This window comes from Polyergus mexicanus, unplaced genomic scaffold, assembly GCF_030449975.1.
Source record: "Polyergus mexicanus isolate NDT 795.1 unplaced genomic scaffold, iyPolMexi1.0 SCAF_7, whole genome shotgun sequence".
Taxonomy (NCBI): Eukaryota; Metazoa; Arthropoda; class Insecta; order Hymenoptera; family Formicidae; genus Polyergus; species Polyergus mexicanus.
In genome coordinates this window covers 54,770-67,500 of record NW_027223327.1, presented here as the reverse complement: position 1 = coordinate 67,500, position 12,731 = coordinate 54,770, and the positions used below count along the sequence as shown (strand labels likewise).

General features: G+C 33.3%; 2 protein-coding genes and 1 pseudogene across 13 annotated transcripts in view; 1 reads left to right on the top strand and 2 right to left on the bottom strand.

The window, feature by feature from the left end:
- LOC138934897 (uncharacterized) overlaps positions 1–2,316 on the bottom strand; it is a 4,916-nt pseudogene extending 2,600 nt beyond the window's left edge.
- On the top strand, positions 473–8,754 carry LOC138935080 (angiopoietin-2). 4 transcript variants are annotated; one of them, XM_070299423.1, is made up of 13 exons: positions 475–835; positions 1,688–2,194; positions 2,576–2,861; positions 3,638–3,825; positions 4,505–4,782; positions 4,990–5,519; positions 5,683–5,945; positions 6,277–6,556; positions 6,743–6,874; positions 7,568–7,755; positions 7,906–8,049; positions 8,209–8,333; positions 8,497–8,754. In XM_070299423.1, the coding sequence occupies exons 4-13, from the start codon at positions 3,659–3,661 to the stop codon at positions 8,604–8,606; spliced, it is 2,217 nt and encodes a 738-aa protein (XP_070155524.1). In that variant the 5' UTR covers positions 475–835; positions 1,688–2,194; positions 2,576–2,861; positions 3,638–3,658; the 3' UTR covers positions 8,607–8,754. The 4 variants fall into 4 exon arrangements, with proteins under 4 accessions (XP_070155526.1, XP_070155527.1, XP_070155524.1 ...); XM_070299425.1 differs by having other exon boundaries at positions 473–2,194; positions 8,253–8,333; XM_070299424.1 differs by lacking the exons at positions 475–835; positions 1,688–2,194 and adding an exon at positions 2,208–2,420.
- Positions 8,090–12,731, bottom strand: part of Unc79 (UNC-79 domain-containing protein) — a 21,226-nt gene continuing 16,584 nt past the window's right edge. For 7 of the 9 annotated variants that reach the window (XM_070299415.1, XM_070299418.1, XM_070299420.1 and 4 more), the window contains 10 exons: positions 11,803–11,957; positions 11,421–11,515; positions 11,008–11,259; positions 10,630–10,857; positions 10,332–10,493; positions 10,041–10,216; positions 9,637–9,892; positions 9,371–9,511; positions 9,133–9,255; positions 8,090–9,050 (listed from right to left, as the gene is read on the bottom strand). In XM_070299415.1, coding sequence (XP_070155516.1) covers positions 8,862–9,050; positions 9,133–9,255; positions 9,371–9,511; positions 9,637–9,892; positions 10,041–10,216; positions 10,332–10,493; positions 10,630–10,857; positions 11,008–11,259; positions 11,421–11,515; positions 11,803–11,957 — 1,777 coding nt within the window. In that variant the 3' untranslated portion in view covers positions 8,090–8,861. Of the gene's footprint in view, positions 9,051–9,132; positions 9,256–9,370; positions 9,512–9,636; positions 9,893–10,040; positions 10,217–10,331; positions 10,494–10,629; positions 10,858–11,007; positions 11,260–11,420; positions 11,516–11,802; positions 11,958–12,731 lie in introns of those variants that run through there. The other 2 variants (XR_011447216.1, XM_070299421.1) reach the window with 2 other exon arrangements.

The following is a 12,731-nucleotide window of genomic DNA, read 5'->3' as shown; positions in this document are numbered from 1 at the left end:
GTGTGTGTGTGTGTGTGTGTACATACACATACACATACATACATACATATACATATCTGTTGACACATCACAAAATAAAATAATTATAAATAAGAGAAAATTTTGATTAGGACAAAAAAATTTTCACATTTCAGTAGCGTTTTTACACGGCGACCCTATACAATTTACGAACTTACCAGCTTGTACTAGCTTGTATTTACGTAATCATGACTTTCATACGTTGCACTTTCATTTTCGAAAGTGTGATGTAATCATATTTAGATAGAAGAATTTGATGAAATATAAGAACTATCGTCACACAAATATTATTGTGGAATTTTGAAAAATCTCATAGTGTATTGTGAAAGGTAAAGACAATTTATACATATAGACGCAATTGTTAACTTAATATTGTTTGGAATATTGTATACGAGTATGTATGTAAAATTTTAGTGATTATGTCGCAAAGTAATCTTGCATTTTTGCGTTGCAGTGTTTTGATTGATTAATGAGACATTTATATGATCGACGCACGATCAAGGTAACATGTATTTTTTGAATACGAGTCGATTTGCGAGAATTTGCTGATTGCTGTGCATTTTCATCGATCTTGATTGCTTAACGAGAGATCGAGGCTATGGAGATTGTATTATAGCGGGCTCGGATATTTCAAGGCGAGATATAACCATTCTCCGACAGAGTCATAATTCGTGATTTGGCCTTACTCCAGTATCCTCGGTATTATAAACGAACAAACTTCGCCCGCAGCTGTCTCGTGTTATCTTGCTCTCGCTCTTCTTTTATAATCTTATTTCCAAGTACAAATAAAAGGCGTAACCAACTAGTGGAATCGTTCGTTAGTAGACAATCATAGTACTGAATCATATCAGTCTCTCGCGTATATTGTTATTTTTAATATTATTTTTTTCTTTCTTTTTAAATTTATTCTTATTTGTCTTTTTCTGCCGTGTTCATCTTTTTCTTGGTTCATCTTCTCGGTAATATATTCGATTCACTTTAGTAGTATTACATATATGTACTTCTTTATTTCCTTCACTTTCCCTCGTTATCTTTATCTTGTGGCACGATCTTTCGAATTCCGATACGTTCGACACGCATTGTTGATCACGATCACAGTAAGATGGGCATCATTTATCGGTTACAGAAAAAATTCTGATGTAATTTTTAACTTGCATTAGATACTCTCGCACGACTAGTCATTGCCTATACATTGTAAATCTAAATCATGGTGCGCGCTCGTTACAGCTGAATAATCTCGTGTAATATCTTTCTAACATAAGCAGCACATTGTATTTTATTAAATTATCGAATTATTGGTAATATTTTCCAAAGAATCTTATGGAAATTTGTAATCGACGAAATTTATAATGGACGATTCTTAATACAAGATTGCGAGTTGAAAGAAAACAATGTGTTTGGAAAAATTATGTTTAAAGTTGACAATTCAACTTTTTCAATTTTATTTTGCGGAAAGGCGAGAGAGAGAGAGAGAGAGAGAGAGAGAGAGAGAGATATCGCATCTTAAATTTTCTTTTAAAAAATGCATTATATCGAGTCGCACACGAGCTCCGCACATTTAATATTTCAGTTCTGATTTTTCATGATATGCGACAAATGAAAAATTGTTTTTTCTTTGCTTTTGGATCGTATATATGCAGAATGATAACTAGAGTGTTTCTTTTTGTAGATATTCCAAGAATACGACGTTGAATAATCGCGATGAAAAGGAATCTGAAGAGTTTTATATTTCCTGAATGAAACTTTATAATCGGAGACCAAGACAGTCCCCTTTCATTGGAATAGCACTCTCTCGGTTTCATTTCTGCAGAGGTTCTCGTTCTCGTCGCAACTCGTTGCGCACGGGCTATGTACACGGCATCGGGCATCGGGCATCGCGGGCATCGGGCACGGGGCATCGGGCACCGGCAGTATCAGGCAATACGGAAAAAGTTCTCGATTCCTGGCGGTACCTCACCTCCTACCTTTTCACTGCCTTTATCGCCACCTGTATGGGTCGATCGAGAATGGGACCAGGACCGCAGGCTGATACGAGAATTGGAAAAGGAACGGTAGTGAGAGTCCAAGTCAGGAGGGAAAGGATTTCGCGGGAGAGACTGTCGCGAGATTGTCGAGTGCGCTCGCGCTCGCGTTCGCGCTGCCGCTCGAGCGCACTTGCGGCCACTTGGATGTGAAAGTAAGTCTGTCTTATACAGTTGACCGAAACTGCGTGTACCCGCTACCCGCGTTCTCGTCGGTTATCCGCGATCGACGTGCCATGCCATCGTAACATATTTCGTCCGATCGTGGGACGCTCATACCTATATGACTCCGATCGAGCGATTCTACAACCGCTCTGTCTATACGCTATAAAAAACAAAAAAAAATCAGTGTTGATTATTTCGCGTCCGTATTATCTACATGTGAGTTAACTTATCGCGACACATGCAATATTTAACAATCGCACGATGGAATCCTTAGTTTTCTTTACATTTACTCGTTACTTTCATTCGTAATCAATTTAAACAACAAATTGTCCGTCAATTGTATTTCTTACTTTGCTCACATTTTTTTCAAGCATTCGATCAACGGTACGTGTGATATTGGCAACGAAGCTTTAAGAAGAAGAAGGAAAAGAAAATAAAAGCGGAAGAAAAAAAAATGGAAGACGAAAAGGCAGTAACGCGCAACAAATGAGAGAAATGTACAACATTTTATGCGGTGGATCGATTATCACTCCATTGGATAATAAAATAAAAAGAAAAAGAAAATTATAGCTTTCAACTCTATACAATAGAGTAAAGCTCTCTCAAGCAAATTGGACGTCTCTTTTCGCATACCAATGTTCCGAAGAGTGTTGTTTGGTACGTTTTTTGTTTTTTTTCTACGACTCGATGTTTCTTCAAAACTACATGTATTAAAATTTTCCATCTTTGAGGGAAGAGTGCGTGGTAATGCATGCGAGTAATATCGGTAGTATCTTCCCGTTCTACGAGTCTAGAAACTAGAACTTTGATCAAACCTCCGGACAAGTATGCGATTGGTGTGTACACGCTGATGTAACAATTGAAATATTCTGCGTTATTTTCGAGTGAAAAATTGTTCAGACTGTGTGATGCATCGATATCCTTTCAAGATATTGTTTTATACATTTATCAAGTTGCATACGAGTTCGTGTAGAAAAGTTTAGGATATTTATGTAAATTGTGTTTCTTGTTTGCATAGCGTTATGCACAGACGCATAAGATTCGTATATATAAATAAATCTTAATAAATCTCATTTTTACTCACATTATCGGCGACAAATTATGTGACAAATCAAAGTGCTTGCGATAAAAGAAAGAAGAAATAGAGTGATTGTATAATACTATAAGAAAAATTATAAATATATATTCATACACATACTCAACAAAGATAGACAGAAAGAAAAGAGAGAAGAAAAGTGGAAAGCGTATGTGCAAAGTCACGTATATATCATCTATTTATCAGATTTTCAATAAATTGACTTATTTATAAAGATTGGAATTTTTTGTGTATATATATATTTATACATATATCTATTCATCTATTGTATGTAACTGTGTGTCTTTACGATTTCAAATGTAATTACTTGACCAAGATTTTTTTCATCGAAACTTAGAATCTGCAAGACTTTGTAATTATGAGACAAACAGTGTTTGTTATCGTGTGCTGCTTTTTGGGCTTTGTCTTAGCGGGAAGTCCTAGATTACCACGAACATCCGCTGATCAACGCAGCACACGTAGTGCAAGCCATAATAACACCGGCGCTACGCTACAGTCGTCTTCTCGCAATTTGCAACGAAATAGGTGAGAGATTGCATCCGTATTCTGATTTTTTTTTTTTTTTTTCCGGAGGGTGGAGGTTAATAAATGATTTCTTCTTATTCCGATTCATATGAAAAGTACAAGGTAAATTGAAATGGGAAATAAGAATTTCTTATAGATGGGGGAATTGACAATTTTAAACTGTGCTCGGGGAGTTATTACGTAAATTATAGTCGATCATACTTTCAAAACTTGCCGATACTCCGCTTATACGGAACTTTCCACTTACAATTACTAGTTTGCGAATGCGTTTCACGCATTATTATCTTTATGCTAACGACATTAAATGTGCGATGTATCATCCGATAGAACGATTGCGCGCCGGTGGCAAATACAATATTTGGTTCGAACCAATAAACCTCTTTTTTTATTTAGTTTAAAATCGAATGGGGAAAGGGAATGGAAAGAATAGTTATATATAATAATAAAATAATTTTCCAATGATAAAGTAATAACAATTATAATGACAAAATTATTAACGAGTATTCACTTATTAATCATTAAAAAAAAAAAAAAAAAAAAGAAAGAAAGAAAAAAGAAAGAAAGAAAGAAATGACTGATGCTATCATTCGAGAGACTGCCTTTTATCGTTTTGATAGATGGACAATGTAATTTAGCGATAGTTTAAAATAAATAATACAATGAATATTGTTTGTTTTAGAGAACAGTACCTTTTTAACGTCTTTGAAGTAATAGTATCAACTTTGGAGTCCAAGTTGCAGCGAATCGAGAATTTAGACAAGGCAGTAGAACATTTGATGAGAAGAGTAGAAGCTTTAGATTCGCGCGTAAATGATAATATTGATAAAACAGACGCGGTTATTACTAAACTTAGAACATTAGATTTGAAACTTTTTAATGCATATCCTATTATGTCAACGGAAACTATTCATGCAGCAAGAATTACTGAAAATAAAAGCGGAGATTATACCGAAGATAGTAAGTATGCGATATATATATATATATATATATATATATATATATATATATATCTTAACGAGGCTAATTGTACTTTATTGTTAGATAATTTCGATTTCTTTCTTTACAAACAATGAAGATCGTTTTTTAATTAAAAACATATTATTATTATATTATCAAATTCAAAAAATGCAACCAATTATTATATTTGTATGTATAATATTGTAGCTCCATTGATACACGTAATTCATCATGATCAGAACCGTCGGACTCCTGAAACGCTTGGCGAAAAATTGGTTTCCTTGGATCAAAAAGTGTCCGATATCGACCATAAGCTTGTTAATCTTAAGAATCAACTCGACAATAATTTTTTACAAAATGACGACATAAATGCTGAAGCAAGTGAAAAAAAACCTGTCAGTATGAGTGTCATCGAAATCACTAAAGCTATGAGTAACGAAGTGATGAACCATATGACAATCGAAATTGAGAATCTTAGGCAAGCGACAGGTAGTATGGATCGAAAGCTTCAATTCCATATGAATTTGGTGTCGGATAATCTCGGAGCGTTATATAATATGGTTACCGACGTGCACGAAGCTATTGTCGAGAAAAATTACGGAAATAATCAACAAAATCATCTCAATTTAACAACGACCGAAGTCCCAACGAAGCAAAGTAAAATCGATCGTCTCGTCGAACAAATGTATCCAATGCTTACTGTTTCTGAAAAAATGGATCAAGTTTGGAATGTAGTGGTAAGTTTTGAACTAAAAACTTATACATTGTATACCATAACATAGGCGATTTTTGCTAGCATAGTACAGAATACAATAATATAGTACGTAAATAAAATACATATATATTTCTCGAATTTGCGCATGATGATGATATTAATATTAACGAATTGGATATAATTAGATAGGGACCAAGAGCTCGGTGGATGATTTGCTGCCGAAATCCGATAAATTACTTACTCAAACACAAAGGCAAGAAAGGGCAATTAGCGAAATTCACGCAGATTTAAGATCAAAAACAAATAAGATTATTGAGAATCTGGAAGGCGTCGAGAGCCGTTTGAGGAAGCAAGAGGACGATGTAGCCACTTTAGCACAACGTCCGATTCCGGCTGAATTGTTACTAGATCCAACAATTGATCGGCTCGTTGAATATGATTCAAACAGGTAAAAATTCCAATCTTAAACTTAAGCATATTATAATAAACGTTTCAACATAAAGAGGATTTAGCAATGGACAGTATATTACTAACTAATAATATGGTAATATATAATAATATATATTGTTTTATAAAATAATGATGATTTTCCGTGGCACACAATTTGGCGAAAAAATTTTTTTTCTTTTTGTTAAAAGTATTTTTTAGTAGAAGAAGCATGACATTTTCTATATATGTATATAAAAAAATAGATTACACGCGCGCGCGCGCGCGCACACACACACACACACACACACACGTATCACATACAAAGAATTCTTATCATCCTTTATTCCAAGATATATCAGCGTAACTGAAGATTTTGCAACGGAGTTGCCCGCAACATCTATGCTACCTACCGCCGCACCGCCCTTGTCAACTACAACATCTATATCGTCTGTCGCTTCACCCTCGAACAATCCTACTAATTCTACGACACCTATGACGGCAACATCTTCAAATATTGCTAGACCAAATAATAGGAATCGGGGGGTTATATTTCCGAGCGTTAAAAATAAACCGAGTTTAGCGAATTCTACCTTTACAAACGATGTATTAATCAACTATAAGGATATCAAGGTATTTTATAATTCACCGCATATATACAACTCTTTCTTTACTCGAAGTCGTGCATTTTATCAGCCGATAGAATATATATGATTTGTGTGAGAAAAAGAGATTCACAAAAAAATTTTACTGTTAAGAATTAGTGTATTGCTGAAGACATTGGGGCTTTTAATTTTCTGCTATATTGTTAATTTCTAGGGTTATTCTTGCGTGGATTTATTAAACGCAGGAATGAGAGACAGTGGGATCTATTACTTGCAAATACGCGGTACGACATATTGGTTCCTCAAGGTTTATTGCGAACAGGAAATTGCTGATGGTGGTTGGACAGTGAGTTTATTATTGCATGATGTGGTATACGATCAAATAATATATTTTAATTCCGACATTAAATTGTTGTTACATTGAGAAGAAAGTATCTTTAAATTTTAATTTAAATTATATTGTCATTTATCGAGAAATCGAGTAAGATATGTCCAATAAGAAAAAGAACGTGCAACGTATCTTTCGATAATCTCGGCAATCGATAACAAATCGAGAATGAGATACGCGCGAACACGGTCGCATGTATATGCCACTCGCGACTCGCAAATTCGCATACTCATACTTAATTTAGGGCCGTGGCACATAAAAAAACTTAAGCAGTAAGACTTAAGACGTAAGCGAATTGACCAATCACGGTCGAACAGTAAGGCAGCCATATTGAAACGTAAGCTACGCTGAAAATTTCGTATGGTTGAAATTCTTAAGTCTTAAGGGCCGTCTACAATCTACAATGGCAGTAACAATGGCTGTATGCTGTAGGAATAGGAGAGTGTACTGTTTTTAGTGACGTAAAGACCGGGAGTAAAACGAAATGAATAATTCCCATTTGCTCTTAAAATCAATTCTTAAAATCTTACTCCTCACTCTGTACTGCCTACTACCATTGTAGAATGCCTTTTAAGTCTTCCTGCTTAAGTTTTTCTATGTGCCACGGCCCTTACATTACATACATACGATAAAAATGATTTTGATGTTAAGGTTATTCAGAGGAGGGATGATTTTGGAGAGCCAAGAGAGAATTTTAATAGGGATTGGGGAGACTATAAAAATGGATTTGGAGATCCTGCTAAGGAATTTTGGCTGGGCAATGAAAATATATACATGTTAACAAATAATGAAGATTACATACTTAGAGTTGAACTTGAAGACTTCGAAGGTAACAAAAGGTATACACATAAATTGTAGATTGATTATCGTTTGATAATTTTTTACGATTGCTGAAGAATGCTAATAGTTTTATAATTTGCAATTTATCCAAATGTAAATGATGAAATTCATCAAATATATTTTACAATTATAATTTGATTTTATTATAGGTATGCTCAATATTCGCATTTTAAGATTTATTCAGAGGGGGAGTATTATAAATTAGAGATAGATGGATATGAAGGAAATGCTGGAGATTCATTAAATGATCCTTGGTATGGATCAAACAATAGCCCATTCTCCACGTACAATAGGTAAGTAATGTATACATACATATATGTGTAATACATTTATTATATATAATGAAATACATCTTTGTATCTTACATCATTACAATGATGCGAGAGATATATGTATGTTCGCTGTAAAAATTGACTGGATTGCATTGGATTTACATACATTTATGACTTTAGGGATAACGATAGATCATCTTTGAATTGTGCTTCGATGCTTAAAGGTGGTTGGTGGTGGAAATCTTGTGGACGTGGCTTGAATGGTCTTTATTTAAACGATCCTCAAGATCTTACTGCACGACAAGGTATGTTTATAACTTCCTAATGCAAACATAATTAATGAAAATTTTGTGCTGTTAATTCATAATCATAATGGAATGGAAATAAGCAAGAATTGTAAATAATGAAAGTTAAAGTTAAATTTTCTTTTGCATATTAGCAAATAAAAATCATGTTATGTTACTAAAGGTATCGTATGGTTCCGCTGGAGAGGTTGGGATTATACTCTAAAACGTGCATTAATGATGATTAAACCAAAAGGTCCAACAACAACAACGACGACAGCGATAATGATATAAATATTAGAACATGTGTAAGCTTTAAGATATTAACTTGATCGAAATTTCTTACAGTATTAAATAATAATCTTGCACATATAGTACTTAAATTATCTATTGCAAATACACAAACATTTATTATTTGGACATAAAAAAAGTATTTTCTTCTGAATTATTTTTCATTAATTTTACATCTACAATTTTTAGATAAGATTACGACTCAAACCTAATTTATAAAGTTATCTTCCCTCTCGAATTCCTTTTTTCCCTTCCTCTTTAAATGGTATAGAATTGCGTTGCGGTGGAGGATTGCATTTCAATTTGGCCCATCTTAAACTGTAATCTATGTAACCATCGTAGGAGTACTGCATTTGATTCTCTTCGGTTTGAAATAAAATGTTCCGCCATTCTGCTTGGAGGAAAATCGCGGCAATTCTGCAAACGCACTTGTAAATGACCGGGTAGCTACAAAATATAATAAACCAAAGTTAATTATTGTGCCTCATCTTTTCATTCAAATTATTCATCTTTATTTCCGTTCTTTTACTTGAATGTGATGAGAAAATAAAATGGCATTCCATAGAGGCAGCAATTTACTTAGTAGAATGGATCCACATTCCAATAAAGCTTCTAATAAACTCAAGAAATGCAAGTTGAGCATTTCAGATAGCTAGAAATAAAATTATCTCTTCATATATTCTTGTTTTAAACTTATCTCAAATGTATCAATTTTAGACAGGTTTAAGACCTTAAGTCAAATAATGTATATTTAGAATCAAACTTACAGCTTTCGAATAAGAAACAAGTTGCAAAATGCATGGCGTTATCTTGCTCCAAAATTCTAACAAAATATTCATAGTGATATTGTGACTCTCGCTGTTTGATGCGTTATTCTTTGACAATTCTTCCAAATAGATCGTCCAAAGCTAAAACGAAACAAAACACTCTGTTAATGTAAACAATGTATGTGTGCGTGCGTGCGTGCATGCCGCTCGCTCGTATGTACATGTATATAAAAATGTGCAATTCAATTTATAACTTCAATAGTTACTTGACAAAGAATAAACGCATGAAAGAGCGACGACATATGGAGAACCGACGTTTTCGATTGTTCTGGAAATCCTGAGAAAATCATTTGTATGTGATCGGCGATATGGCAAGACACTTCTTGAGGAATCGGTTGCGCCAACGGTATCGTTGAATGAGTATTCGTGTTGCCAGTATACATGGCAATGTGCGTTAACGATCCCAGCAATAACCAGGATAAGAGTCTAATGTGGCCGATACAATCGACGTATTCACGAGCACTAAAACATTTACATGAATACATATCTAACCGATTTCCATAATTAAATTCAAGATAATTAAAACTTTGGATGAAACCTTACTGATATCAGAAAAAAAGTAAATTAATAAAGAAAAGGAAAAGATCGATCGCAATAAAAATAGGTATACCCTTGTTGTATAGTAGATGGTGCGGTATATAACCATGGCAAGTAACGCGCGACAGCTCTGTTCTCTCTGTTGTTGCCTCTCGTAATTTCTAAAGCTACATATTGAGCAAGGCCACACTTTAATGTTCCGCCTAACGTATCTTCGTTCAATCCAGCTTGCATACCTTTGCTATAACTCTAAGAAAAGAAAAACCTTTCAAAAATAGCAAAAGCACAAATTTTATAGAATTTTATTAATCATCAATGGATTTATGGATTTGCATGTATGCATATGCGTGCGCGCACACATTACCTTGATCTTGCTTAAAGTGTGAAAATCAGCTAAAAATTCAAGGATATCCGATAACTGACTCTTTAGAGATTCAGACGCGTTCGTATTGTAGATTGGTGACATATCTGTTTGAATATTATTTTCCATCGCGATAATAGTATTAGGCAAGGATCCCCCAATATCCTGCATTATATATAGCAGAGCATTATATTAATATCTTTTGATTACAGATATCTAAAGTTGAAAACTTTACACACACGTAAATATATAAATAAAAATTATAAATTATAAAAAAATTATAAATATGATAATTAATTACCTGAAGCACAAATTGAAGAAGTAACAGAAAATTTGAATCCGGTATTGTAATTTTAAATTTAATAGCCTGAATTAATTCGAATACGATTGTCCTTCCAAAAAAGTGTTTATCACGATCACGAGTAAATCCTCTGTGACACAAGTAGCATAGGTCTGTTAAATAATTATACCGCAATGTTGAATTTTGTATGGCATAACTTAATACTTTGGAAAATGGTTCCAGCATTCCCTAAAAAAAATGATTGGGATACAGTAATAATGTTCAATATAATACAATATATAAATCTGCCATATTAATTTTATTTAATTAATAATCAAGAGAAGGTAACTTCAGGCTTTAAAATCCTTTGATTTTTAATTCCTTTTATATTTAATGTACCTTTGATTGTTGAATCCCTGGTACCTTCAATATAGAAATTATAATTCGCAAGAGAGGAGTGATATCTTCAATGGAAGAAAGCATAAGAACGAGTCTTCGAAATAATCCATCAAACTGTGCCAATAACCCGCTCCATGTAGCTGCACCAGGACCCAATCCTGCTTCCAATGGTAAACAATCCAAGTAACATGCAATATTGTACAATATTATCGGTAGCCGTTCCAATGGCAATGATTTTTTCATATTTAATGTCTGAAATCGAAATTTATAACATGAAACAAGTATGTAATCTATTCTCTCATATATTTAAATGATTAAAAAGTACGCTTACAGTATAAATTGTAAGTAATAATTGACAATTGTACAAAATTGACTTGCGCTTAATATGCAATCATCTCATGATGCTTCCTTACCTCGAGCAACAATTGCAGAGGCGCAATGGGATTTAATTCGTTAAAATCGACTAGAGCTTGAGCGACACTTCTAAAAAACTGCAATCTTGTCGTCTCTGCAAATTGGAAAAAAAAAAAAAAAAGAGAGAGAGAGAGAGAGAGAGATATTATAGCAGACAAAAGGAAGAAATTGTTGTTGTTGTTAATATTATTGTATTATTCAAAGTCTTCCAGATATTGATATTGAAATAAATGTATTGTAAAATCTTCTAATTGATAATTTTAATTGAAACTTTCTATAGCTTTTATAAGCAATTAAATTGGAGCATTATTTTTAGAGCGATTCTTTTTAAAGCGGTTTACTAGTCACAATTTAACGAACGAGTCAGCATTAAATCCTTACCGTTTAAATGAGTTTGAAACATTTGCATGAATACTCCATTAGGTGCTAATTGATGAAGAACGCATCTAAGAAATTGATGCGCTACGCTAACTGCACCACCTGGTAGATGCATATTTGTTTCGCTTTGCCAAGGATACATTGCATTAAGCCCAACTCTGTATAAGTGTATTAGCATATTAGAGTATTAGAGCATCATTTTCCATGGGAGAAGGCGACAAAAACAACAAAGATGGGATATAAATGTGCATAAGTTGCAACTCTATAGTATATATATGTGTATATATGCGATATATATAAACAATTTAAAACGAATTAGAATAGGCAATTAGGAGCCAGCACAGTGTATAGGGCGCAATTGATTTGATTAAAGAGGGAAAAACGTATGTAATAAAATTCGCGAACGTTTCGGTCTTTTTTTGAGATCATCTTTAACACAGACAAAAATGATAAATATCAATTTACATAGCGTTAAATAAAATTAGACATTAAAATCGCAAATAAAGTTGGTAAATAGTTAAAAATAAAATAAAGCTATCATTATTGTCAAGAATAAAACGCCGAATGACCCATATTTATGCGATTTGAACACTCAGCTTAAACAAAATTCTAAAAATTCTTGGATTCTTATGATTCTTATAATTTTTGTATATGCTACTGATTATAATTTTTTGATATTTCAATTATTTCAATTCAATTATTTAAATTTTATAGCTCGAAAATTAACAATATCGATAATTAATCGCTATCGATAATTAACCATCGATAATATCTATTGATGTCTGTAACACATAATACAAACTGTTCTTTCTAACATTGAAATTCTAAAATATTAGCAAAGTATTAGGAACACATAATGAACAAAGAGGTAGTACGAATAAAAATTCGAAGTTTGCAATTCGTGATATTACAATCGGTAATTTATCGATAAT